General features: G+C 48.5%; 1 protein-coding gene across 2 annotated transcripts; it reads right to left on the bottom strand.

Moving 5' to 3' along the window:
• Positions 1-248: 248 nt before the first annotated feature.
• LOC139241810 (dnaJ homolog subfamily A member 3, mitochondrial-like) lies at positions 249-27,227 on the bottom strand. Of its 2 annotated transcripts, XM_070870086.1 has the most exons (12): positions 27,007-27,227; positions 24,692-24,822; positions 10,877-10,960; positions 9,613-9,810; positions 8,455-8,607; positions 6,989-7,136; positions 6,220-6,284; positions 5,715-5,843; positions 5,072-5,187; positions 3,490-3,587; positions 1,789-1,916; positions 249-620 (listed from the first exon to the last, which is right to left on the bottom strand). In XM_070870086.1, exons 1-11 carry the CDS (start codon positions 27,191-27,193, stop codon positions 1,801-1,803), a joined length of 1,425 nt encoding a protein of 474 aa, XP_070726187.1. In that variant the 5' UTR covers positions 27,194-27,227; the 3' UTR covers positions 249-620; positions 1,789-1,800. The 2 variants fall into 2 exon arrangements, with proteins under 2 accessions (XP_070726187.1, XP_070726188.1); XM_070870087.1 differs by lacking the exon at positions 1,789-1,916.

Here is a 27,227-nt window from a genome sequence, read left to right as displayed (position 1 = left end):
AGCTTGTAAAGAATGATGGATCTGGAGTCAGAAGAGTGTTTACCTAAATGTTCCAAATGAAGAACGCAAGAAATAGGAGTAGGCCATTCGACCCCTCAAGCCTGCTCCGTAAAGACCCGCTAAAGCCTGTATTTCAAGGGTCAAATAATCTGGAATAAAATATACAAACACTCCGAGGGAGGTAAAAGAACTTGAAGGAAAACCATGAAAATTCCTAACTCTATAAAGCAAGCTCCAGGAGACAACAGTTGTGTCACTTCAGGATTTATGATAGAGGATTTAAACAACAGAGACAGCTCCAACTCCCAGCACAATTATTTTATGTTGTCCAAAACATTGATCATAGTGCAACAGCTATGATTAAATACTGTATGTGTCACTATATTTACATGGATATTGACATCACTGTACAGAAGTAATCAAAACAAGATAAAATGCAAGGGCTTTCTTATTGGAAAATGAGAGTGTATCCAGGCTCTCTGTCCTGCTCCAAGCAAAAGGAATTCCTTCAGCAGCCTCTGACACTCGGACACAGTGACAGTACGAAATGTGCATCCTTGACAGCAGCACATCAGCCCACAGTCTGCTCACCCGGGCTCAATTTCCACTCGAGCGCTTTCCTGAAATCAGAATACAACCGGTGAAACACGGCAAACTTTCAAAGCAGCAGGCTGATCAAGAGTCAAGACTTACACAAGAACTGGCAGGTTGAAAGTGAGCACTGTGTCACAAAGCACTGGTTAGAACATAAGAATACAAGAAATCGGAGCAGAAGTCGGCCATTTAGCCCCTCGAGCCTGCTCCACCATTCAAGATCATGGCTGATCTGATCTTAGCCGTAACTCCACTTCCCTGCCCTCTACCCATAGCCCTTTACTCCCTTATTCAAAAATCTGTCCATCACCATCTTAAATATATTCAATGACCCAGCCTTCACAGCTCTCTGGGGCAGAGAATTCCAAAGATTCACAACCCTCAGAAGAAATTCCTCCTCATTTCAGTTTTGAATGGCGACCCCTTATTCCGAAACTATGCCCCCTAGTTCTAGATTTCCCCATGAGGAGAAACATCCTCAGCATCTACCCAGTCAAGCCCCCTCAGAATGTTATGTTTCAATAAGATCACCTCTCATTCTATTAAACTCCAATGAATATAGGCCCAACCTTTCTTCATATGACAACCCCTTCATCTCAGGAATCAACCTCGTGAACCTTCCCTGAACATAGTATACAGGCATTGGGTTTGCTGGAGATGTAAAATACCCCACACACACACACAGAGTCAGGAATACAGGAGTTGAGAGTTAATCCAGGACTGCTGCGAAGAGCCTAAACCTTCAGCCAGCACCCACTAATGAACCAACAGGTCTCAAACTCACCCGTTGAGCTTTGTGGTCTCAAGAAAAACCAACGGCAACTGATACAGAATGACACGGTTTGCCCTGTGGACTGATGCACCGAGACTCAGACTGCCCAAACCCATTTCACTCCGGACCACGACACCCCCTCGCAGAGAGGCTGCCACCTTGTATCCATGTTAGGGGCTGTACTCATTGGTTAGTGCCAGTTAATTAACATTCAGAAGCTGCCACAGAACTGAGCAGGGAGGGGCGAGGGGGAAGCCATTCTCACACCAGAGGTAGAATCACATTGATGTGAACGTGCTACATTTACGATGCACACTAGCTGCCCAGGGCCAGCACAGCTTTATGTCAGGCAGAGGTTGGACAAACAATGATATGCTGTTCAGGAGACGATAAAGGGAAAACTAACAAAGGAGGTTTCCTACCTCTGACACACGTCAGCTAAACATTCGCTTTAATTTGGTAAGAAATCCCTCCTTGTTTTCCCCTGGCTCTGCCTCGGCCTTCTCTGACTCTTTCTCCCTCGTCTCAGTGCTCGCCCTGGCTTTAGTGCCTGTAGATACAAACAGTGAAAGCCCAGGGTCAGCATACAAGGAAACAGATCACCCAAGCACACCAGTAAATCACAAGCCATTCCTAAAGTTTGGGAGGGTACACGGGGAGACAGTGAAGCAGTGCTCGTCGCAGCCTGCTCCTTCTGACCCGTTTACAATCCTGCTCCGCTCATTTCTGTTAAATCCATCAGGTCCAACAGCTTGGGTGTATAATTTGCTGATTTCCCTTCCTCTCTGGGTGGGTGGAGTTAAGATACAGACCAGCCACAATCTGATTGACTGATGGAACAGACTCCAGGGATGGAATGGCCTTCAACTGTTCCTATGTTCCCGCTATCAGACCTTAGCCAAAGTCATTCTGAAGAGCAGTCGTGGCTTTGCACGCTCTCCTTCCCTGTTGGGGAACGCTCCAATTTCCTCTGCCACCTCCCCAACAGTGCAGCGTGACCCCTGCTGCATGGAAAAGCAGTGAAATCCCCACCAAGGCTTCAAACTTACCCGTACGGCAGACCGTAAAAGATTTAACAAATTTTAATCTGAAGGCTAGCTCAATTAGAGGACAAACCTGATCAGAGCGAGCAGTAAAAGATGGACTGTCACTAAGATGTTCCTGAAGTTCATCCATATGATTCTTCCAAGGTCCAATCTATTCTTCATCACCAATCCCATTTCCCACTTTACGCTTGCCCTAGATGGCTGTGCACAAATTGGCTGCCGCATTTCCTACATTACAACCGTGATGCACTTCAAAAAGTACTTCATTGGCTGTGAAGCACTTTGTGACATCCTGAAAGGCGCTTTAAAAATGCAAGCTCATTATTTCTTTGGATTGGTACAAAACCATGAATCTACCGTAAGTTCCACCGCCCAGCGGACATCTATCCTACTAACCCTGCGAGCGGTCACTGGGAGAAACCCTTGCTGCTATCAACAGCAGAGGGAACATAGGAACAGGTGGAGGCCATTCAGACCCTGGAGTCTGTTCCATCAGCCAAAGATTGGGTAGGCTAGGGTTGTTTTCTTTGGAACAGAGGAGGCCGAGGAGAGACCTTATTGAGGTGTATAAAATTATGAGGGTGGATAGAGTGGATAGGAAGGACCTATTTCCTTTTGCAGAGGGGTCAACAACTGAGGGCATAGAGTTAAAGTAATTGGTAGGAGGTTTTGAGGGGAAATTTCTTCAGAGGGTGGTGGGGGTCTGGAACTCACTGCCTGAAAGGGTGGTAGAGGCAGAAACCATCACAACATTTAAAAAGTACTTGGATGTGCACTTGAAGTGCCGTAACCTACAGGGCTACAGACCAAGAGCTGGAAAGTGGGATTAGGCTGGGTAGCTTTGTCGGCCGGCGCGGACACAATGGGCCGAAATGGCCTCCTACCGTGCTGTAAATTTCTATGATTCTATCCTGATGTCACTAACATTCTGCCCCTCCCTGTGGGGCAAGAGTCACAACTCTTATTTTTGTTCCAATGCACTTGGTCAATCATGTATCCACGGCGCTTGATCAGTAAAAACATGCTGGCTATCTTTTAGCTATGCTGGTCAGTGAAGCCCGTCAACCTGCTTCTTACCTGTAGCTGTATTAACGACTCCATTCACCGTGCCCTCCACCTCACTCTCCTCCTCCGCATAAGCCACCATCAGGGAACTCTGTCTGGTCGACAACCTCCTGCCAAGCAGAGAATCAGAAGGGACAACGATTAGCATTCACAGCCGGGCAGGAACAGGCCATTCCCCAGGCAAATGGCTCCAAAAGCAACCTTTACTTTACAACCAGTGTAATCACAAATAACCGGCTCGAGCAAATGGAATTACCAGCAACACTTGAGCCCTGAAACACGACTTGCTCTACGGCAGAGGCCGATCACCTCCCTGGTGTGGCTGTCTTCACTACAGGTGAGCCCACTTGCCAAATTGCATGCCAGGGGCCAAAAAACAAATTAGAGGGCCAAAGATCCCATCCCATCCCGACAGGTCCTGGACATCACCCAGTGACCAATTCCCTCCCACACTCTATTTAGAGCAGATCCTGTGCCCTAATCCAAGGCTTACAAAACAAGATTGGAAAAATGGAGCCACCTTAACTATCAATATAAAAAGTGGGCTCAGAGATGGCAAGAGGAATTCTTGGTACAGCCTACTCCTGATAATTCAGTCACTACGTGCGCTAGAACATTTGAATTAATAAATAATTTGATTTAAGAATGCTGTTGTGTACAATGTTCTTAAAACATTCAAATGGTAAGATTTTGAATCGAGACACTACGGAGGCAATTTCTCCCATCACCTGGAGGGGGCATATCGCCCACCCATTGTTGAGCCCGTCCGATAATGCCCGATAACTGGGCAGGTTGTGTGACAGTGGGCGATCTGTTCCACTCCATCGCCTTACCCCTGTATGGGGATGGACCACCCCAGGTGATTAAGGTGGAAGTCTCTCCTCTCCTCCACCCCTGCCGCCACGCCCCCCCCCCCCCCACCCCCCCGGGGGCTCAGGGGGAAGTCAGCATCTCCCCACTGATTAAGGTGAAAATGAACCATGTACGGAGACGAAGAACGGCTCGGGCGCAGAGAACCATTTCTTTCGCTTCTTCTGAAGGCCCGTGGGTTGTTTGGGGAGTGTAGAGCAAGCAGAAAGAATCATGATGATGCTCCAGAGGGAAACCAATGCACCACATCGGGAAGGATTTTGAACGGTGAGCAGAATCTCACAGGGGCCATAAAACAGCTGGCACGAGACGCGGCAGTGTCAGCCACATCAGGTAACGTGGTGTAGAGTGCAATACTTCACACGCCCAATGCCCACTTACCACACAGCCAGAGCAAATTGCATGACTTTAAAATGGGGACCGAGTGCCCTGATCCAGCCAGCTCCACCCCACCTGAAGACTGCACTTAGTCTCGACTCACCATGTGTATCACCTCAGGAGGTCGACTACTCTCTCACAGAAGTTTAAACAGTAAGTTTTTTCAATAAAACACATGAAAACAAGGAGCAAATATTCACCAAAGGTTTACTCCTACACACTTAACTATATCTGGCTTCCCGCTGACTGCTGGTAACATTCTAACTGCGAGGTGAAGGGTCAATGGCATTCGACTCCTGGCTGGCTCTGGCTTCGGCCTCAGCGTGAAGTAGGAGGGAATACTCACTTTGGGATTTTCACCTTGATGTGGATGTAGTGATCGCCATATCCGTAACTGTTGACTTTTGGGATACCTTTACCGGAAAGTCGAATCCTCTGATCAATCTGAATCCCAGCTGGGATCTGCGGACAGATAGGGAGAGTAAACAGGTGTATGTTCACAAGCAGCTGCTACCATGCAGCGGAGATCAGAAACGGTTACGGTGCGAAGGTAAAGCGCAAGCCCCAAATAGTGGCAATCCAACTGGGGCAAGGGGAGAAACGGAGAATATTCATTGATCAGCAAAAAAAAGACAAATCTGAGGATTAAAGTTAAAGGCATGGCCCAGTGAAAGGTTCTTTACAGATGCAAAGTACAGGTGCCTTGTCTAACTGCTGCCCAGCAGCAAACATGCAGGTGCTGCCCTCAGCAGGACAGCCCATGTCACAGCACTGGCTGGCAGCTTGACCAGACTGTCTGGACCGTCAGAGCCCCAGCTGGCAGACGGTCGCCGCACCGACCGGCAGACTGTCGTCGTGTGGGGGCAGACCGTTATGACCGGTTGGAGGTCATGTGAGGAAATTGCCTGGAATAAGTCCAACTCCGAGCTGGCGAGTCCAGCTGGCATTAGTTGCCGTTACCCTGCCGATTGCAGCCCAGTGACACTCACTGTGATGTTGATGGTTTCGTGCAGCCCCTGAGCCCGGGCAGTGCCTCCCAGAACAGCCTGGGCTATGGATATGTACAGGTCAGAGTGAATGTCAGCTGCTTCCCGGCGAAAGGTCGAGCTCCTTTGAACCTAAAGAATTAAAAAATGTTTTCAAGAAAAACTGAAGCAGCCAGAATCGATGCCTCCTGCCACCACCCCCTCCCCTGCCACCAAACCAGCATCTACCCCTCCCACCCGAACCAGCATCTACCCCTCCCCCTCTCAGGACTAGTAACAACCCCCCACCCCAAACCAAAGGAACGGCTGGAACCAGAAATTAAATAATTCCTCTCCACCCTCGAAACACTGCAGCAGGATCAAAGATCAAATCTCCTTTCCAGTGAGGAACTTTTTAAAATATTAAACTCAACTTTAATCAAAGCTATCAAATCATTTAATAGTTACACTTTCAAGTCATCAGAGGGGACACATTCCTTCTCAGCATGCCCACTTCATTTTTACTTACCCTAAAGGTGATGAAGATCTCCTTCCGTCCCACTGGCATCCGTACAGTCTGTCCGTCCTCCACACCTGCAATGCGCACACACACACACTGCATCAGGTACAGCATGGGCACAGCCATCACAAGCAGCAGCCTAACTCTCTCTTGGCTCAAACCAAGAGCGAAGACATTACTTGTTGGGACTAGGAATGTCGCAGATTAAACTCCAGGTCTGTGATGAGGCAGTAGGCATGCATGGTTGTGTCCCCAGAATGAGCTGATTATCCAGCATCTCCTGCTGGACAATGCGTGCCGCCGATGTCAAATGAGGGCAGAATCTGATGCCTTCACAGTCATACAGCCTGGGTGAGGCATCGGAACACGAGGAGGCCATTGAGCCCCTCGAGCCTGTTCCGTTATTCAATCAGATCACGTCTGATCTGCATCTCAACTCCATTTACCCGCCTTTGCTCCATGTCGTTTGATATCCGTACCCAACAAAAAGCTTTAGGAAGGCTACTGGTAACCAAGGAACTTCACCCATGCACGTCAGTGCCATCCGCAGATGAGCGGAGTCAATCGGAGATCACTGAATAGAGGAAAAGGGCGAAGACTGATTTAATAACCGACAGACCCTGTCCTATCGGTTCCACACTGTCACTGCAGCACAGACACGCTGGCATTAGTTGTTGGTAGACCGGAACTTGCTCGTGCCCCTTTGCATGTCACCCCTTTACCAGACTGACATCTCGTCTCCCTCGGAGCAGTAACCTGGTTGGTGAGCACTTCTTACCAGCCGGAACCGGCACCATCACCGTCCTCTTCTGTTTGCTCTGCCCGGTCCCCCGACACACGACACACGGAGTCGTCATCACGGATCCCCGCCCGTTACATCGCCGGCACGTGGAGCGCATCACGAACGGACCCGTGTTCAGGGTTTCCTGCAAGGGGAGAAAGCACAGAGCAATGTGCCGGTGACCACAGCAGCACTGGTGGAACAAAAGCCAAACCATCCCAGCTTACTCTCTTGGGGGTTATTCAGTAACTGGTCCACAGGCGGTAAGCTGCTCCTCAGACTGGTGCAGCTATCCAATTCCTAAACTAAACCGGCAAACTTGGAAACAGACAGGATCACTGAGGGGGCTGGGATTCAGTGAGATTAGAATAACTAGACCCACCTGCCAGTTTCTTTGGAATCAAGAGCCAACAGCACCAGGAACAAGCAGATGTAACAGGAGGAGGACATTCAGCCCTTTGAGCCTGCTCCACCACTCAGATAGATCATGCTGATCTGTATCTCAACTCCATTTACCCACTTCTGCTCCATATCCCTTGATACCCTCACCCAACAAAAACTCAGTCTTGAAAGCTTCAATTGACCCCCAGCATCCACAACCTTTTAGGGAGAAAGTTCCACAGTTGCAATACCCCGTGTGTAAAAAAAGAAAGTGCTTCCAGATTTCACTTCTGAACAGCCTGGCTCTAATTTTAAGATTTATGCCCCTTTGTCTGGATTCCCCCACCGGAGGAAAGAGTTTCTTTCTATCTACTCTATCGAATCCTTTAAACATTTTAAACACCTCGATCAGATCATTCCTTAATCTTCTAAACTCAAGGAAATACAAGCAAAGTTTATGCAACCTGTTCTCATAACTTAAGTCCTGGTATCATTCTGATGGGAACCTTGGTTTTAGGAAAACCTTGTTCCTTGTGCACCTTTTGGGGCGGCAAGGGGGGTAAATGCCACTGCATCATTACAATCCCCTGTAGCCCAGGTATTGGACATGTTGCTTTTACATACATGAACAAAATTGAACACCTTGGATGGCCATTAGATCTGTAACTTCAGGAGGGAGAGAAAACCAGCAATAACAACTGGCATTTATATAGCGCCTTTAACGTAGTGAAACGCCCCTAGGCTCTTCATAGGAGATAAAACAATTTGTTAAATTAAACTCTTAGAATGATACACAGGAGGCCATTCGGCCAATCATGCCTGTGTCGGCTCTTTGGTAGAGATATCCAATTAATCCCACTCCCCTGCCCTTTCCCCATAGCCCTGTAATTTTTTTTCTCTCTCCCCCCCTCCCCCCCCCCCCCCCATGTGCAACTCCTGTAAATAAAATGTTAAACAGCACCATTTAACAGTTAATGGTCCTGTATCATAATCACAGAGCCAGCACAGGTAAAGTGGGCCGAATGGTCGCCTTCTGTGGTGTATCATTCTATGATTCTATGACCGGGGCTATCTAGACTCACCATGCCAGTCCCGTTGCAATAATGGCAGTGCTGAACTTTAGTTCCTGGCTCGTTTCCTTTGCCATCGCACCGCTGGCACGTGTCCTCCAGATTCACCACAATCTCCTTGTTGACACCCTTTGCAGCCTGTGTGAACGTCAGCTCCATGATGTACTGCGGGGGAGCAGCAGATATTATACATCACAGCATTGTGGGCGGAGCGATACAAAGAAACATCACACAAAGACACAGTTCCCGAGCTGGACTCCTTAAAGCATTCAAATCTCTTCCGATCAGGAAGTTCCTGTCTGAAGCCAAATTCTCTCCTTTATGGCTATGATAAAAGTAGTGTTTTTATTTGTGTAGTATTGGTTTAGTGGCTGTCTCTTTAAATCCAGTCAGAAAAGCCAAGAGTTTAAGAGCTAGCTGCAGACAGAATTGTGAACCAAGCTTAACTCGATACCAATACTTCCAGTATCACACGGTAATCTGCTCTAGGGAGGAAGGAGCCAAGCTACAAACAGGGCCGATGTGATTGGTGCCGTTACACATATAACAAGTTAAGTTATTTTCGAATGTGGTTGATAGTGTTACTAGAAAGTTGCAATAACTGTTTTCAGGGATGTTTGAGCAACAGCTGTTCAGGTCTTGGAGTCAGTCCAGTATTCGAAGCTGGTATCAGCTCCTGCAGAGGCAAGAGAGTCTATGCTCAGTAATAATCTATAGTCTTTCAAAATATCTCGAATTGCCCCAGGATATTTTGGTCGTTTGTGGATTTCGCTTGGCTGCTGATTCCCAAACAGTAACCAGAAGAGTGGAGCATTGGGACTGCTGCTGCCTGGTGGGTTAAATATTACCAAATGTCCTTGAATAGCAACTTGAAGGCACATGGCATAGAGTGCAAATCAAGCATCGACCCAAACTGGCTCTGATGTGAAGTGGAATGAAACTTCTTTCTCCATGGACTCTGGCTCCTGTGTAAGGTCAGCTCCAAACTCTGGATTTAACCTGGGAGGTGCTACACACATACAGCCACAAAGCATTCCTTTAGGGGGAAGCGCTTTAGCACAACCAGTCTCTTGCGGATGAATGTAGGGAGGAGAGAGGGAATGAAGAGAGCTAGGAATTGTCCTGCACCTTAAAGTAACGGCATCGCAGTTCCCTGGACAACTAACTCACCTCTTGTGGTTGGTCAAAGATGGTGTTAAAGTCTCTGAAGCGAGATCCAGAAAACTCCCCAAAGATGCGCCTGAAGAGCTCTTCTGGGTCCACTGAAGGGCCCGACTGCCAGTACTCCCGGCCCCTCGCTGCTCCTGCATCAAACCCTGCCGCCCCGTAAGTGTCATACTGTTTCCTCTTCACTTCGTCACTCAGGACCTGCAACCGACAATAACAACTTTTATTTATATAGCGCCTTTAACATAGTAAAACGTCCCAAGGCATTTCACAACAGTGTTACAGACAAACAGATACATTTGACACCGAGCCACAGAAGAAATCAAGGCAGATGATTAAAAGTTTGTTTAGAGGTAGGTTTTAATGAGCATCTTAAAAGGAGGAAAGAGAAGTAGAGAGGCATAGAGGTTTAGAGAGCGAGTTCCAGAGCTTAGGGCCCAGGCAGCTGAAGGCATGGCCACCGATGGTTAAGCAGTTATAATGAGGGATGTTCAAGAAGCCACAATTTGAGGAGCGCAGACATTTCGTGGGATTGTGAGGCTGAAAAAGATTACAGAGATAGGGAGGGGTCAAGTCTATGGAGTGATTTGTAAACAAGGATGAGAATTTTGATACCAAGGCGTTGTTTAACTGGGAGCCAACGTAGGTCAGCAAGCAGAGGTGATGGGTGATCTTGACTTGGTGCGGGTTAGTACACGGGCTGCTGATTTGGGATGACTTCAAGTTTGTGTCATGTGGAATGTGGAAGGCCATTAAGACAATGAGCATTAACCAGAGCCGCAAAGCCCATTCTGAACATTACTGACAAGTAAACTCTGAGATAAAAGCCCTCATGTACACAGTATGGCCATTGGAGACCAGACACAGTGATCACCTGTTACATGTACAAATAATTTTCACTCTCTCTATTTCAGCTTCAATATTCCCACTGTGCTGTTGAGGGTGGAAACACAAGAGCCACTGACATTTACAGCACAGGGGGTGGCCGTTCAGCTCAATCTTGTCTGTGCTGGCATGGGAGCAGAAGAGTGGCCCCTTCTCTCCCACCCAGACAGCTCGCAGGCACATATAGCTCTTCCCCCACTCCCTCCTCCCCACCACGTCACACACAAACAGAAGGGAGATGCTGCGACTGTGCTGACCTCTGCTCTCCACCCCGCCCCCCCCAAATTGATCACAGCTTTCCCTCCCCTCCAGCGAGATCAGGACTGTAATGTTTTATCAGTGCCAACACGGTCAGAGTCCGTCATCAGACCAGATCCATTACCTCATAAGCTTCTGCCACCTTGGAAAATTTCTCCTTTGCATTTGGGTCATCCTTGTTTGTATCTGGGTGGTATTTCTTCGCAAGCTGTGCAGGCAAGAACAGAAAGGGTTGATTAAAAGTCACAAGCAGTTACACGGAGCCCAGACTTTCCCCCACAGGCTTCACTGGGACAAGTTCTCCAGAGAATCAAATCTGTCTGATTTCAGCAATTTACCCATTTTTAATCATTTTTGATTTTGTTGGCTTCAATTCTCCAGGATACACAAGTCAGCGATTACTGCAGATGATTTTTTTTTTTAAAAAGCAGGTTTGCTTCTGAAAAGGGATTCAAATTTGATACAGTAGCACCAAGTTCCTGGGCCATTTATCTTGCTACTTTGATGTGCACAGTTCCAGGGAAAGTTTCAATCCACGGTGGACATACCTGTGTCACCCACACAAAAGGAAGGCAGACAGTAAATCCCAACGACATGGACTCAATCTTCAGCCTGTGCTGAGTGATGGAGCTGCAGCAGTGGTACTATAAATGGATTCAGGCCCTCTTCCCACCCCCCAAATACACGGGGGGAGGGGGAGGGGGGGGAAGATCAGACTGCGCTCCCACTTCTATCCCGTGCCCCTTGCTGCATCATGGGGCTGTGTGGGCAATGGCTGAGGCTTGGGATCCATGTTGATACCACAGTGGAACAACCTACTGACTATCTAGATTCATAAATCAAAAGTGGTCACTTGGAACCAATACATTCCCATCACATGGCTCGATTTGCCACCAGAATGTGGAAGCTTGAAGGATTATTCTGGCTTCTAGTTTAGCACACCTAGAAAGATCTTGCATGTGGTATTCCCACTGGCTACCTGATCAAATACGTGACTAAGTTGAAATGTTAAATTTAAGTCCAAGAATAAGAATTAGGAGCAGGAGTCGGCCACTCGAGCCTGCTCCGCCATTCAATAAGATCATGGCTGATCTTCTATCCCAATTCCACCTTGCCGCACTATCCCCATATCCCTTGATTTCCTTAATATCGATCTCTGTCTTGAATATACTCAACGACAGAGATTCCACACCTCTCTGGGTAGAGAATTCCAAAGATTCACAACCCTATGAGTGAAAAAATATCGCTTCATCAGTCCTAAATGGCCTACCTCTTATTCTGAGTGACCCCCAAGTCCTAGACTCCCCAGCCAGTGGAAACAGCCTCTCAGCATCTACCCTGTAAAGCCCCTTAAGAATTCTATACTTCAAAAAGATCACCTCTCATTCTTCTAAATTCTAGGAAATATGGGCCCAGTCTCTTCAATCTCTCCTCATAGGCCAACCCCTAAGCCCAGGAATCTAGTGAACCTTTGTTGCAATCCCTCTAAGGTATGTATAATCCTTACTTAAATAAGGAGACCATACCTGTATACAGTACTCCAGGTGTGGTCTCACCAAGGCCCTATACAGTTGTAGTAAGACTTATTTACTCCAATCCTTTTGTAATAAACATACCATTTGTTCTCCTAATTGCTTGATGTACCTGCATGTTGATTTTGTGTGATGTGTGTGCATGAACACCGAGGACCCTCAGAATCCCAACATTTCCCATTCTCTCTACTTATCTTTAAATAAAATTCTGCTTTTCCACTTTTCCTACCAAAGGGGCTAACTTCACATTTCCCCACATTATGGGCCCAAGTTTCGGCCTCAGTTGCTCCTAATTTTTTGGAGCAACTGGTGTAGAACGGAGTATCTTAGAAATTCAAATTCTCGGCATTTAGTTTGCTCCAGTTCTAGTCAGTTAGAACAGTTTCATTTTAGAACAGAATTTTTTTTTCAAAAGGGGGCGTGTCCGGCCACTTACACCCGTTTTCAAAGTTTCGTCAGTGAAAACTTACTCCAAACTAACTTAGAATGGAGTAAGTGATGATTTTTGTACGCTCGAAAAAACCTTGTCTACACTTTAGAAAATCAGGCGCAGGTTACAAATCAGGCGCAGGTTACAAATCAGGCGCAGGTTACAAATCAGGCGCAGGTTACAAATCAGGCGCAGGTTACAAATCAGGCGCAGGTTACAAATCAGGCGCAGGTTACAAATCAGGCGCAGGTTACAAATCAGGCGCAGGTTACAAATCAGGCGCAGGTTACAAATCAGGCGCAGGTTACAAATCAGGCGCAGGTTACAAATCAGGCGCAGGTTACAAATCAGGCGCAGGTTACAAATCAGGCGCAGGTTACAAATCAGGCGCAGGTTACAAATCAGGCGCAGGTTACAAATCAGGCGCAGGTTACAAATCAGGCGCAGGTTACAAATCAGGCGCAGGTTACAAATCAGGCGCAGGTTACAAATCAGGCGCAGGTTACAAATCAGGCGCAGGTTACAAATCAGGCGCAGGTTACAAATCAGGCGCAGGTTACAAATCAGGCGCAGGTTACAAATCAGGCGCAGGTTACAAATCAGGCGCAGGTTACAAATCAGGCGCAGGTTACAAATCAGGCGCAGGTTACAAATCAGGCGCAGGTTACAAATCAGGCGCAGGTTACAAATCAGGCGCAGGTTACAAATCAGGCGCAGGTTACAAATCAGGCGCAGGTTACAAATCAGGCGCAGGTTACAAATCAGGCGCAGGTTACAAATCAGGCGCAGGTTACAAATCAGGCGCAGGTTACAAATCAGGCGCAGGTTACAAATCAGGCGCAGGTTACAAATCAGGCGCAGGTTACAAATCAGGCGCAGGTTACAAATCAGGCGCAGGTTACAAATCAGGCGCAGGTTACAAATCAGGCGCAGGTTACAAATCAGGCGCAGGTTACAAATCAGGCGCAGGTTACAAATCAGGCGCAGGTTACAAATCAGGCGCAGGTTACAAATCAGGCGCAGGTTACAAATCAGGCGCAGGTTACAAATCAGGCGCAGGTTACAAATCAGGCGCAGGTTACAAATCAGGCGCAGGTTACAAATCAGGCGCAGGTTACAAATCAGGCGCAGGTTACAAATCAGGCGCAGGTTACAAATCAGGCGCAGGTTACAAATCAGGCGCAGGTTACAAATCAGGCGCAGGTTACAAATCAGGCGCAGGTTACAAATCAGGCGCAGGTTACAAATCAGGCGCAGGTTACAAATCAGGCGCAGGTTACAAATCAGGCGCAGGTTACAAATCAGGCGCAGGTTACAAATCAGGCGCAGGTTACAAATCAGGCGCAGGTTACAAATCAGGCGCAGGTTACAAATCAGGCGCAGGTTACAAATCAGGCGCAGGTTACAAATCAGGCGCAGGTTACAAATCAGGCGCAGGTTACAAATCAGGCGCAGGTTACAAATCAGGCGCAGGTTACAAATCAGGCGCAGGTTACAAATCAGGCGCAGGTTACAAATCAGGCGCAGGTTACAAATCAGGCGCAGGTTACAAATCAGGCGCAGGTTACAAATCAGGCGCAGGTTACAAATCAGGCGCAGGTTACAAATCAGGCGCAGGTTACAAATCAGGCGCAGGTTACAAATCAGGCGCAGGTTACAAATCAGGCGCAGGTTACAAATCAGGCGCAGGTTACAAATCAGGCGCAGGTTACAAATCAGGCGCAGGTTACAAATCAGGCGCAGGTTACAAATCAGGCGCAGGTTACAAATCAGGCGCAGGTTACAAATCAGGCGCAGGTTACAAATCAGGCGCAGGTTACAAATCAGGCGCAGGTTACAAATCAGGCGCAGGTTACAAATCAGGCGCAGGTTACAAATCAGGCGCAGGTTACAAATCAGGCGCAGGTTACAAATCAGGCGCAGGTTACAAATCAGGCGCAGGTTACAAATCAGGCGCAGGTTACAAATCAGGCGCAGGTTACAAATCAGGCGCAGGTTACAAATCAGGCGCAGGTTACAAATCAGGCGCAGGTTACAAATCAGGCGCAGGTTACAAATCAGGCGCAGGTTACAAATCAGGCGCAGGTTACAAATCAGGCGCAGGTTACAAATCAGGCGCAGGTTACAAATCAGGCGCAGGTTACAAATCAGGCGCAGGTTACAAATCAGGCGCAGGTTACAAATCAGGCGCAGGTTACAAATCAGGCGCAGGTTACAAATCAGGCGCAGGTTACAAATCAGGCGCAGGTTACAAATCAGGCGCAGGTTACAAATCAGGCGCAGGTTACAAATCAGGCGCAGGTTACAAATCAGGCGCAGGTTACAAATCAGGCGCAGGTTACAAATCAGGCGCAGGTTACAAATCAGGCGCAGGTTACAAATCAGGCGCAGGTTACAAATCAGGCGCAGGTTACAAATCAGGCGCAGGTTACAAATCAGGCGCAGGTTACAAATCAGGCGCAGGTTACAAATCAGGCGCAGGTTACAAATCAGGCGCAGGTTACAAATCAGGCGCAGGTTACAAATCAGGCGCAGGTTACAAATCAGGCGCAGGTTACAAATCAGGCGCAGGTTACAAATCAGGCGCAGGTTACAAATCAGGCGCAGGTTACAAATCAGGCGCAGGTTACAAATCAGGCGCAGGTTACAAATCAGGCGCAGGTTACAAATCAGGCGCAGGTTACAAATCAGGCGCAGGTTACAAATCAGGCGCAGGTTACAAATCAGGCGCAGGTTACAAATCAGGCGCAGGTTACAAATCAGGCGCAGGTTACAAATCAGGCGCAGGTTACAAATCAGGCGCAGGTTACAAATCAGGCGCAGGTTACAAATCAGGCGCAGGTTACAAATCAGGCGCAGGTTACAAATCAGGCGCAGGTTACAAATCAGGCGCAGGTTACAAATCAGGCGCAGGTTACAAATCAGGCGCAGGTTACAAATCAGGCGCAGGTTACAAATCAGGCGCAGGTTACAAATCAGGCGCAGGTTACAAATCAGGCGCAGGTTACAAATCAGGCGCAGGTTACAAATCAGGCGCAGGTTACAAATCAGGCGCAGGTTACAAATCAGGCGCAGGTTACAAATCAGGCGCAGGTTACAAATCAGGCGCAGGTTACAAATCAGGCGCAGGTTACAAATCAGGCGCAGGTTACAAATCAGGCGCAGGTTACAAATCAGGCGCAGGTTACAAATCAGGCGCAGGTTACAAATCAGGCGCAGGTTACAAATCAGGCGCAGGTTACAAATCAGGCGCAGGTTACAAATCAGGCGCAGGTTACAAATCAGGCGCAGGTTACAAATCAGGCGCAGGTTACAAATCAGGCGCAGGTTACAAATCAGGCGCAGGTTACAAATCAGGCGCAGGTTACAAATCAGGCGCAGGTTACAAATCAGGCGCAGGTTACAAATCAGGCGCAGGTTACAAATCAGGCGCAGGTTACAAATCAGGCGCAGGTTACAAATCAGGCGCAGGTTACAAATCAGGCGCAGGTTACAAATCAGGCGCAGGTTACAAATCAGGCGCAGGTTACAAATCAGGCGCAGGTTACAAATCAGGCGCAGGTTACAAATCAGGCGCAGGTTACAAATCAGGCGCAGGTTACAAATCAGGCGCAGGTTACAAATCAGGCGCAGGTTACAAATCAGGCGCAGGTTACAAATCAGGCGCAGGTTACAAATCAGGCGCAGGTTACAAATCAGGCGCAGGTTACAAATCAGGCGCAGGTTACAAATCAGGCGCAGGTTACAAATCAGGCGCAGGTTACAAATCAGGCGCAGGTTACAAATCAGGCGCAGGTTACAAATCAGGCGCAGGTTACAAATCAGGCGCAGGTTACAAATCAGGCGCAGGTTACAAATCAGGCGCAGGTTACAAATCAGGCGCAGGTTACAAATCAGGCGCAGGTTACAAATCAGGCGCAGGTTACAAATCAGGCGCAGGTTACAAATCAGGCGCAGGTTACAAATCAGGCGCAGGTTACAAATCAGGCGCAGGTTACAAATCAGGCGCAGGTTACAAATCAGGCGCAGGTTACAAATCAGGCGCAGGTTACAAATCAGGCGCAGGTTACAAATCAGGCGCAGGTTACAAATCAGGCGCAGGTTACAAATCAGGCGCAGGTTACAAATCAGGCGCAGGTTACAAATCAGGCGCAGGTTACAAATCAGGCGCAGGTTACAAATCAGGCGCAGGTTACAAATCAGGCGCAGGTTACAAATCAGGCGCAGGTTACAAATCAGGCGCAGGTTACAAATCAGGCGCAGGTTACAAATCAGGCGCAGGTTACAAATCAGGCGCAGGTTACAAATCAGGCGCAGGTTACAAATCAGGCGCAGGTTACAAATCAGGCGCAGGTTACAAATCAGGCGCAGGTTACAAATCAGGCGCAGGTTACAAATCAGGCGCAGGTTACAAATCAGGCGCAGGTTACAAATCAGGCGCAGGTTACAAATCAGGCGCAGGTTACAAATCAGGCGCAGGTTACAAATCAGGCGCAGGTTACAAATCAGGCGCAGGTTACAAATCAGGCGCAGGTTACAAATCAGGCGCAGGTTACAAATCAGGCGCAGGTTACAAATCAGGCGCAGGTTACAAATCAGGCGCAGGTTACAAATCAGGCGCAGGTTACAAATCAGGCGCAGGTTACAAATCAGGCGCAGGTTACAAATCAGGCGCAGGTTACAAATCAGGCGCAGGTTACAAATCAGGCGCAGGTTACAAATCAGGCGCAGGTTACAAATCAGGCGCAGGTTACAAATCAGGCGCAGGTTACAAATCAGGCGCAGGTTACAAATCAGGCGCAGGTTACAAATCAGGCGCAGGTTACAAATCAGGCGCAGGTTACAAATCAGGCGCAGGTTACAAATCAGGCGCAGGTTACAAATCAGGCGCAGGTTACAAATCAGGCGCAGGTTACAAATCAGGCGCAGGTTACAAATCAGGCGCAGGTTACAAATCAGGCGCAGGTTACAAATCAGGCGCAGGTTACAAATCAGGCGCAGGTTACAAATCAGGCGCAGGTTACAAATCAGGCGCAGGTTACAAATCAGGCGCAGGTTACAAATCAGGCGCAGGTTACAAATCAGGCGCAGGTTACAAATCAGGCGCAGGTTACAAATCAGGCGCAGGTTACAAATCAGGCGCAGGTTACAAATCAGGCGCAGGTTACAAATCAGGCGCAGGTTACAAATCAGGCGCAGGTTACAAATCAGGCGCAGGTTACAAATCAGGCGCAGGTTACAAATCAGGCGCAGGTTACAAATCAGGCGCAGGTTACAAATCAGGCGCAGGTTACAAATCAGGCGCAGGTTACAAATCAGGCGCAGGTTACAAATCAGGCGCAGGTTACAAATCAGGCGCAGGTTACAAATCAGGCGCAGGTTACAAATCAGGCGCAGGTTACAAATCAGGCGCAGGTTACAAATCAGGCGCAGGTTACAAATCAGGCGCAGGTTACAAATCAGGCGCAGGTTACAAATCAGGCGCAGGTTACAAATCAGGCGCAGGTTACAAATCAGGCGCAGGTTACAAATCAGGCGCAGGTTACAAATCAGGCGCAGGTTACAAATCAGGCGCAGGTTACAAATCAGGCGCAGGTTACAAATCAGGCGCAGGTTACAAATCAGGCGCAGGTTACAAATCAGGCGCAGGTTACAAATCAGGCGCAGGTTACAAATCAGGCGCAGGTTACAAATCAGGCGCAGGTTACAAATCAGGCGCAGGTTACAAATCAGGCGCAGGTTACAAATCAGGCGCAGGTTACAAATCAGGCGCAGGTTACAAATCAGGCGCAGGTTACAAATCAGGCGCAGGTTACAAATCAGGCGCAGGTTACAAATCAGGCGCAGGTTACAAATCAGGCGCAGGTTACAAATCAGGCGCAGGTTACAAATCAGGCGCAGGTTACAAATCAGGCGCAGGTTACAAATCAGGCGCAGGTTACAAATCAGGCGCAGGTTACAAATCAGGCGCAGGTTACAAATCAGGCGCAGGTTACAAATCAGGCGCAGGTTACAAATCAGGCGCAGGTTACAAATCAGGCGCAGGTTACAAATCAGGCGCAGGTTACAAATCAGGCGCAGGTTACAAATCAGGCGCAGGTTACAAATCAGGCGCAGGTTACAAATCAGGCGCAGGTTACAAATCAGGCGCAGGTTACAAATCAGGCGCAGGTTACAAATCAGGCGCAGGTTACAAATCAGGCGCAGGTTACAAATCAGGCGCAGGTTACAAATCAGGCGCAGGTTACAAATCAGGCGCAGGTTACAAATCAGGCGCAGGTTACAAATCAGGCGCAGGTTACAAATCAGGCGCAGGTTACAAATCAGGCGCAGGTTACAAATCAGGCGCAGGTTACAAATCAGGCGCAGGTTACAAATCAGGCGCAGGTTACAAATCAGGCGCAGGTTACAAATCAGGCGCAGGTTACAAATCAGGCGCAGGTTACAAATCAGGCGCAGGTTACAAATCAGGCGCAGGTTACAAATCAGGCGCAGGTTACAAATCAGGCGCAGGTTACAAATCAGGCGCAGGTTACAAATCAGGCGCAGGTTACAAATCAGGCGCAGGTTACAAATCAGGCGCAGGTTACAAATCAGGCGCAGGTTACAAATCAGGCGCAGGTTACAAATCAGGCGCAGGTTACAAATCAGGCGCAGGTTACAAATCAGGCGCAGGTTACAAATCAGGCGCAGGTTACAAATCAGGCGCAGGTTACAAATCAGGCGCAGGTTACAAATCAGGCGCAGGTTACAAATCAGGCGCAGGTTACAAATCAGGCGCAGGTTACAAATCAGGCGCAGGTTACAAATCAGGCGCAGGTTACAAATCAGGCGCAGGTTACAAATCAGGCGCAGGTTACAAATCAGGCGCAGGTTACAAATCAGGCGCAGGTTACAAATCAGGCGCAGGTTACAAATCAGGCGCAGGTTACAAATCAGGCGCAGGTTACAAATCAGGCGCAGGTTACAAATCAGGCGCAGGTTACAAATCAGGCGCAGGTTACAAATCAGGCGCAGGGAATGGGGTGGGGGAAGTTTAAAGGGAAGTTTACAAACATTAAACACTTCAGTTTTACAAATAAAGAGCCATCATCAATAATAAATGATAAAAACATCAATAAATCAACCAATAAAATCCCCCAAAAATTAATAAGAATTTTTTTTTTTAATCAATAAATAAAACATTTTCTACTTACTGACTGCAGCACCGGGAGCCCTCCAACAGCGTGCTGGGTTGCCCCCAGCCCTCCAGTGTGTCTCTGTCTGTCAGTATCTGTGTTTCTGACAGGGAGGCGGGAAGAGCGGTGGAGTTGGGCGGGAAGAGCGGTGGAGTTGGGCGGGAAGAGCGGTGGAGTTGGGCGGGAAGAGCGGTGGAGTTGGGAGGGAAGAGCGGTGGAGTTGGGAGGGAAGAGCGGTGGAGTTGGGCGGGAAGAGCGGTGGAGTTGGGAGGGAAGAGCGGTGGAGTTGGGAGGGAAGAGCGGTGGAGTTGGGAGGGAAGAGCGGTGGAGTTGGGAGGGAAGAGCGGTGGAGTTGGGAGGGAAGAGCGGTGGAGTGAGGGAGAGGGGGGAAGGGAGGGAGAGGGGGGAAGGGAGGGAGAGGGGGGAAGGGAGGGAGAGGGGGGAAGGGAGGGAGAGGGGGGAAGGGAGGGAGGGGGGGGGAAGAGAGGGAGGGGGGGGGAAGAGAGGGAGGGGGGGGGAAGAGAGGGAGGGGGGGGAAGAGAGGGAGGGGGGGGAAGAGAGGGAGGGGGGGGGAAGAGAGGGAGGGGGGGGGAAGAGAGGGAGGGGGGGGGGAAGAGAGGGAGGGGGGGGGGAAAAGAGAGGGAGGGGGGGGGAAGAGAGGGAGGGAGAGAGAGAGAAGGGAGAGAGAGAGAGAGAGAGAGAGAGAGAGAGAGAGAGAGAGAGAGAGAGAGAGAGAGAGAGAGAGAGAGAGAGAGAAAGAAAGGAGAGGGAGGCTGAATGGGCCGGGCCCGGCCGGGCCCAAGACTTCGAGCTTAGACTTACCGGATTGACAGGTAGGTGGCGTCGGGTTCGGGGTGCCGGGAGCCCGGATCGGGGGCGGAGATCGGTCCGGGGGGGTGGGGAAGGTCGGGAGCGGGGGAAGCGGAGATCGGGTCGGGGGGGTGGCGGTCCGGCGGGAGGGGGAGTCAAGTCGGGTCGGGTCCGGGGGCGGGGTTGCGGGAGTCGAGTCGGGTCGGGAGGAAGCAGGAGCTGGGCGTGGAAGGAGCATTATCCACGTAGCCCCAGTGAGGCCATTCGGCCAGGGCTCAGGGCTGCGTGCTTCGGGCCCCTCCCACAGAGTTTTGGGCGCCTGGAGCAACTGCACATGCACGCCCACTGTACTGCGCATGTGCAGAGGTCCCGGCACTGTTTTCAGCGCAGGGACCTGGCTCCGCCCCCTGCAGCTCGGGCTGCGCGCGCCGAGGACCAGCAGGGAGCCGGAGAATCTGGAAGTTTTTTTTTAGGTGCACTTTGTGGCACGAAAAACGGGCGTCCAGGTCGGGGCTGCGCCGTTCTAGGCGCGGCCAGAAACTTGGGTCCATAATTCCATCTACCATGTTCTTGCCCACTCACATAACCTGTCTATATCCCTTTGCATCCTCCTCACAACAAACTTGGATACATTACACTCGGACCTTCATCCAAGTCATTGATATAGACTGTAAACAGCTGAGGCCCAAGCACTGATCCTTGCAGTACCCCACTAGTTACATCCTGTTAACCCAAAAATGACCCATTTATTCCTACTCTGTTTTCTGTCCGTTAACCAATTCTCAATCCATGCTAACATATTACCTCCAATTCCATGAACCCTAATTTTGTGTAATAATCTCTTGTACAGCACCTTATCGAATGAGTTTCGAAAATCCAAATACACTACATCCACAGGTTCCCCTTATCTACCCTGCTAGTTTATAGTCTCAAAAAACTCCAACAGATTTGTCAAACACAATTTCCCTTTCATAAATCCGTGTTGACTCTGCCCAATCATATGATTTTCAAAGTGCTCTGTTACCACGTCCCTAATAGATTCTAGCATTTTCCCTAACTTGTCTATAGTTCCCCACTTTCTCACTCCCTCGTTTCTCGAATAGCAGGGTTACATTTACTATCTTCCAATCTGCAGGGACAGTTCTAGACTCTAGGGAATTCTGCAAGAACAAAACCAATTCATCCACTATCTCTGTAGCCATCTCTTAAAATCCTAGGATGTAGGCCATCAAGGTCCAGGGGATTTGTCCACCTTTAGTCCCATTCATTTCTTGAGTACTATTTCTCTACGAATACTAGGATAATTAACGAAAGAGTAGAGGATAACTAAAGAAAGAGTAGGGCCTATTAGAAATCAAAAAGGTAACCTTTGTGTTGAGGCTGAAGAAGTGGGTATGGTTCTTAATGAATACTTTGCGTCTGTCTTCATAAAAGAGAGGGACGATGCATTGTCGTTAAGGAGGAGGAGTGTAAAATATTAGAGGAGATAAACAGTGAGGGAGGAAACATTAAGGGGTGTAGCATCTTTGAAAGTAGATAAATCGCCAGGCCCGGATGAAATGTAACCCAGGCTGTTGAGCAGCAAGGGAGGAAATAGCGGAGGTTCTGACCATCATTTTCCAATCCTCTCTGGCTACAGATGTGACTAGTAACGTTGTACCGTTGTTTAAAAAGAAAGGAATAGACCAAGTAATTACAGGCCAGTCAGCCTAACCTTGGTGGTGGGCAAATTATTGGAAAAAATTCTGAGGGACAGCATAAATCGTCATTTAGAAAGGCACGGATTAATCAAAGATAGTCAGCATGGATTTGTTATGGGAAGGTTGTGTCTGACTAACTTAATAGAATTTTTTGAGGAGGTAAAGGAGGGTCGATGAGGGTAGTGCGTTTGATGTAGTCTACATGGATTTTAGCAAGGCTTTTGACGAGGCCAAACTACTCAAAAAGTAAAAGCCTATGGGATCCAAGGGAAAGTGGCGAGTTGGATCCAAAATTGGTTCAGTAGCAGGAAGCAAAGGATGTTTTTGTGGCTGGAAGGCTATTTCCAGAGGGGTTCCAAACAGAGCTCAGTACTAACTCCCTTGCTTTTTGTGGTATATATATCAATGATTTAGACTTGAATTTAGGGGACATGATTAAGTTGTTTGCAAATGATACAAAAATTGGTTGATAGTTGATAGTGAGGAAGAAAGCTGTAGATTGCAGGAAGGTAGCAATGGACTGGTCAGGTGGGCAGAAACATGACAAATGGAATTCAATCTGGAGAAGTAGGAGGTAATGCATTTGGGGAGGGCTAACAAGGCAAGGGAATACTCAATAAATATGATACTGAGAAGTGTAGAGGAAGAGAGAGACTTTGGAGTGCATGTCCACAGATCCCTGAAGGTAACAGGACAGGTAGATAAGGTGGTTAAGAAGGTATACGGAATACTTTCCTTTATTCGCCGAAGCACAGAATACAAGAGAAAGACGGTTATGCTTGAACTGTATAAAACGGTAGTTAAGCCATAGCTAGAGTACAGGAACGATGTGATTGCACTAGAGAGCATACAGAGGAGATTTGAGAATGTTGCCAGGACTGGAGAATTTTAGCAGAGAGGAAAAATTGAATAGGCTGGGTTGGTTTCTTTGGAACAGAGGAGGCTGAGTGAAGACCTAATTGAGGTGTATAAAATTATGAGGGGCCTAGGAAGGACCTATTTCCCTGAGCAAAGAGGTCAATAACCAGGGGGCATAGATTTGAAGTAATTGGTAGAAAAATTAGAGTGGAGTTGAGTAAAACATTTTTCATCCAGAGGGTGGTGGGGTGTGGAACTCACTGCCTGAAAGGGTGGTAGAGGCAGAAAACCTCATGGCATTTAAAAAGTACTTGGATGTGCACTTGAAGTGCCGTAACCGACAAGGCTACGAACCAAGATCTGGAAAGTGGGATTAGGCTGGATAGCTCTTTTTCGGCTGACAATGGACCAAATGGCCTCCTTCTGTGCCATAAATTTCTATGATTCCCTGACGAATTTCTTTACGTTCTTCATTCTCACTATACCCTCAGTTCCTCACTATTTCCAAAATGTTTTTTGTGTCTTCTTCCATGAAGACAGATACAAAATATTTGTTTAATGTCTGCCATTTCATTACTCCACATTATAATTTCTCCTGCTTTTGCCTGCAAGGGACCAATGTTTACTTTGGCTAATCTCTTCCTTTTCAAAATATCTATTGAAGCTTTTACAATCTGTTTTTAACATTTCTTGCTATTTTACTCTCATATTCCATTTTCTCTTAATTTCTTGGTCCTCCTTTTCTGAATTCTAAAGGTCCTCCCAATCCTTTGGCTTACTACTCTTTTTGGCAACATTACAAGCCTCTTCCTTTACTCTAATACTATCTTTAATTTATCTCATTAGCGACGGTAGGACCACTTTTCCCGTGGTGTTTTTATTCCTGAAGAAAATGTATACTTGTCGGGAGTTATCAATTATTTCTTTAAATGTTTGCCATTGCTTACCTACAGTCATATCTTTAATGTAGTTTCCCAATTCACCCCTCAAACCTACATAGTTCACTTTGTTCAGATTTAAGTTTTGGACTTAACTAAATCACTCTCAAACTCAACATAAAATTTTATCATTATGATCACTGCTTCCCAGCCGCTCCTTTACTACAAGGTTACTTATTAATCCTATCTCATTGCACAATACTAGATCCAAGATAGTCTGTTTCCCAATTGGTTCCTAGAAATACTGATCTAGAAAACTATCTTGAATGCATTCCATGAACTCACCCTCTACACTATTACTGCAAATTTGGTTTGCCCAGTTTATATAAAAATTTTAAGTCCCCATAATTACTGTCTTACCCTTGTTACATGCACGACACTACAACTTCTGTTAGGGGGCATATAAACTACTCCCACCAGAATTTTCTGCCCCTTGTTGTTTCTAAGCTCCACCCAAAGTGACGCAGGTTCAAATGACCGCTTCTTTTCATACCTGGTAATAGGCCTTCTTTATCTCCCTCTGTGTAGCATTGCGTGCGATCCCCAGCAGCTCATAATAATCATCCTTGGCTAAACTAGAAGACGTGTGAAATCCAACAACACCCAGAGAATGTGGTGCAGAGCCTTGGGGGTGGGGACAGAATGGGGAAAAGGAATTAGGAAAAAACCCACAATCTCCTGCAGAGAAATTGTAACAAGCAATATTACTGCTCCCACATCAAGGAGCAATCCTCCCCTCCCCTCTAACCAAGGAGCTCCACTCTTTAGTCTACCTCTTGTTCCAATCAAACTGCCCCCTCCTCATCCCCGTTTCCTCCTCCTCCAGTTAGGACATTAGGTGATTGTTGCTATATCCAGCCACAACTGGGCAAACAGCAAAAATATTTCACAATACTTTTACTTGAAACAGATTTAGTCTCAAAAAAACTATCTTCATGAGTTTGGCTGAAAGGCCAAAACGTTTGAGGGGAGTCACTTTGAAGTCTGCCCACATTCTGCACTGTACTCCACTTTACCTTCGCCTGCACTCTGGCATCTTGATGCAGAGACAGAAGGAAGCATCATCTCTTCCTCAATCTCTTCAAATAAATCATCATAGGCAGTCCCTCGAGATCAAGGAAGACTTGCTTCCACTTCAAAAGCGAGTTCTCAGGTTACTGAATAGTCCAATACGGGAATTACAGTCTCTGTCGCAAATGGGACAGTCGTTGAGGGAAAGGGTGGGTGGGGAGTCTGGTTTGCCACACGCTCCTTCCGCTGCCTGCGCTTTATTTCTGCACGCTCTCGGCGACGAGACTCAAGGTGCTCTGCGCCCTCCCAGATGTTCTTCCTCCAGGGTGGTCTTGACCAGGGACTCCCAGGTGTCGATGGGGATGTTGCACTTTATCAAGGAGGCTTGGAGGATGTCACTGAAACGTTTCCTCTGCCCATCTGGGGCTCGCTTGCAGTGTAGGAGTTCCGAGTAAGCATATGCTTTGGGAGTCTCGTGTCGGGCATGCGAACAACGTGGCCTGCCCAGCGGAGCTGGTCGAGTGTGGTCAGTGCTTCGATGCTGGCCTGATCGAGAACACGGACGTTGGTGCGTCTGTCCTCCTAGGGGATTTGCAGGATCTTGCGGAGACAATGCTGGTAGTATTTCTCCAGCGATTTAAGGTGTCTACTGTATATATACTGTAAATCATCATCATAGGCAGTCCCTCAAAATCAAGGAAGACTTGCTTCCACTCCAAAAGCGAGTTCTCTGGTGACTGTACAGTCCAATACGGGAATTACAGTCTTTGTCGCAGGTGGGACAGAGTCGTTGGAGGAAAGGGTGGATGGAGAGTCTGGTTTGTCGCATGCTCCTTCCTCTGCCTGCATACTAATTTAAATAAAACTTGCATGGCAACAGTTTCAGACAGGAATCCTTCGATTCACCTAACCACAGTATTTGCTTGGTGCATTTCTAATAACCCTGAATCCCATGTGTTCACCTGTCTGGTTCTTTCTTCAAACCCATTAAGGTTTTGTGTTCCAGCTGCACCGCCCACCACTCCCATTTCCCACCCCTCCAATCTCATCACCCCTCTGCCCCCCCCCACCCATCTCATCACCCCACTGCCCCCCCCACCCATCACCATCACACCCCTCTGCCCCCCCCATCACCCCATTTAAACACATAACATTTAAGCAAAGCTGGCCAAATGTTTGATACTGTGCACTATATTTGCATTGCACTTTGCTTGGTTTCCTCCTCTGACCAGTGGCAGCAGTTACCTCACTCAAGTAGCCATTGTTCTAGAGTGAGCAGCAGTGATATTCATCGGGTTCACCAGCACCACCACCAAGTTCAATTCTTGTCTCACCAGAAGGTTCCTCCCAACCCCTCAATACTCTCAGTGGGTAGTGGTTAGGAAGCATTGATCCTCCCTGGCTTTGGGGGGGGGGGGGGGGGGGGGGGGGTAGGAAGGAAGGAGAGAGAAAGAGAGCACTGACCTTCCCTGGCCGGTTTGGGGAGGGGAGGGGTGAGGTGAGGGGAGGAGTAGTAGTATTGACCCTCCACAGCCCTGGGGGGGAAAGAGAGCAAGGGGGAACACTGGCCCTCACCACAGGGGGGTGGGGGAGTATTGGCCCTTACCGGGGTGGAGAGAGAGAGAGAGAGAGAGCCGGGGCAGGGAGCACTGACCCTCCCCGGCCTGGGGACTCTGGGATTCCCCTCATACTGTCAGGGGAAGGTGAAGGCGATGCAGAAGTGAACAGCCCGATGCGCCTGCCCTTGGACCGGCTGCACCACCGCTCCCCCGGCCCGGCCCGGCCCTCTCTCCTCACCGGGCAGCTTCAGGGCGGGCCTCAGGCCCAGACCACCAGCCGACAGCAGTCCATTGCCCTTCCCAAACGCGGTACACCGGGTGCGGAGGCCGAACACCCGCAGAGTCCCGGCATCGAGCAGCGCGGCCCCGGCCACCGGGCCCCAGGTCACCGACACCAAACGTGACCAGCACCGAGCAGCCGCCATCTTAGTGCGCCTGCGCACTCGGTGGTTCCACCCC

The sequence above is a fragment of the Pristiophorus japonicus genome, unplaced genomic scaffold (genome assembly GCF_044704955.1).
Source record: "Pristiophorus japonicus isolate sPriJap1 unplaced genomic scaffold, sPriJap1.hap1 HAP1_SCAFFOLD_1131, whole genome shotgun sequence".
NCBI classification, from domain to species: Eukaryota; Metazoa; Chordata; class Chondrichthyes; family Pristiophoridae; genus Pristiophorus; species Pristiophorus japonicus.
This window is presented reverse-complemented; position numbering and strand designations above follow the sequence as displayed.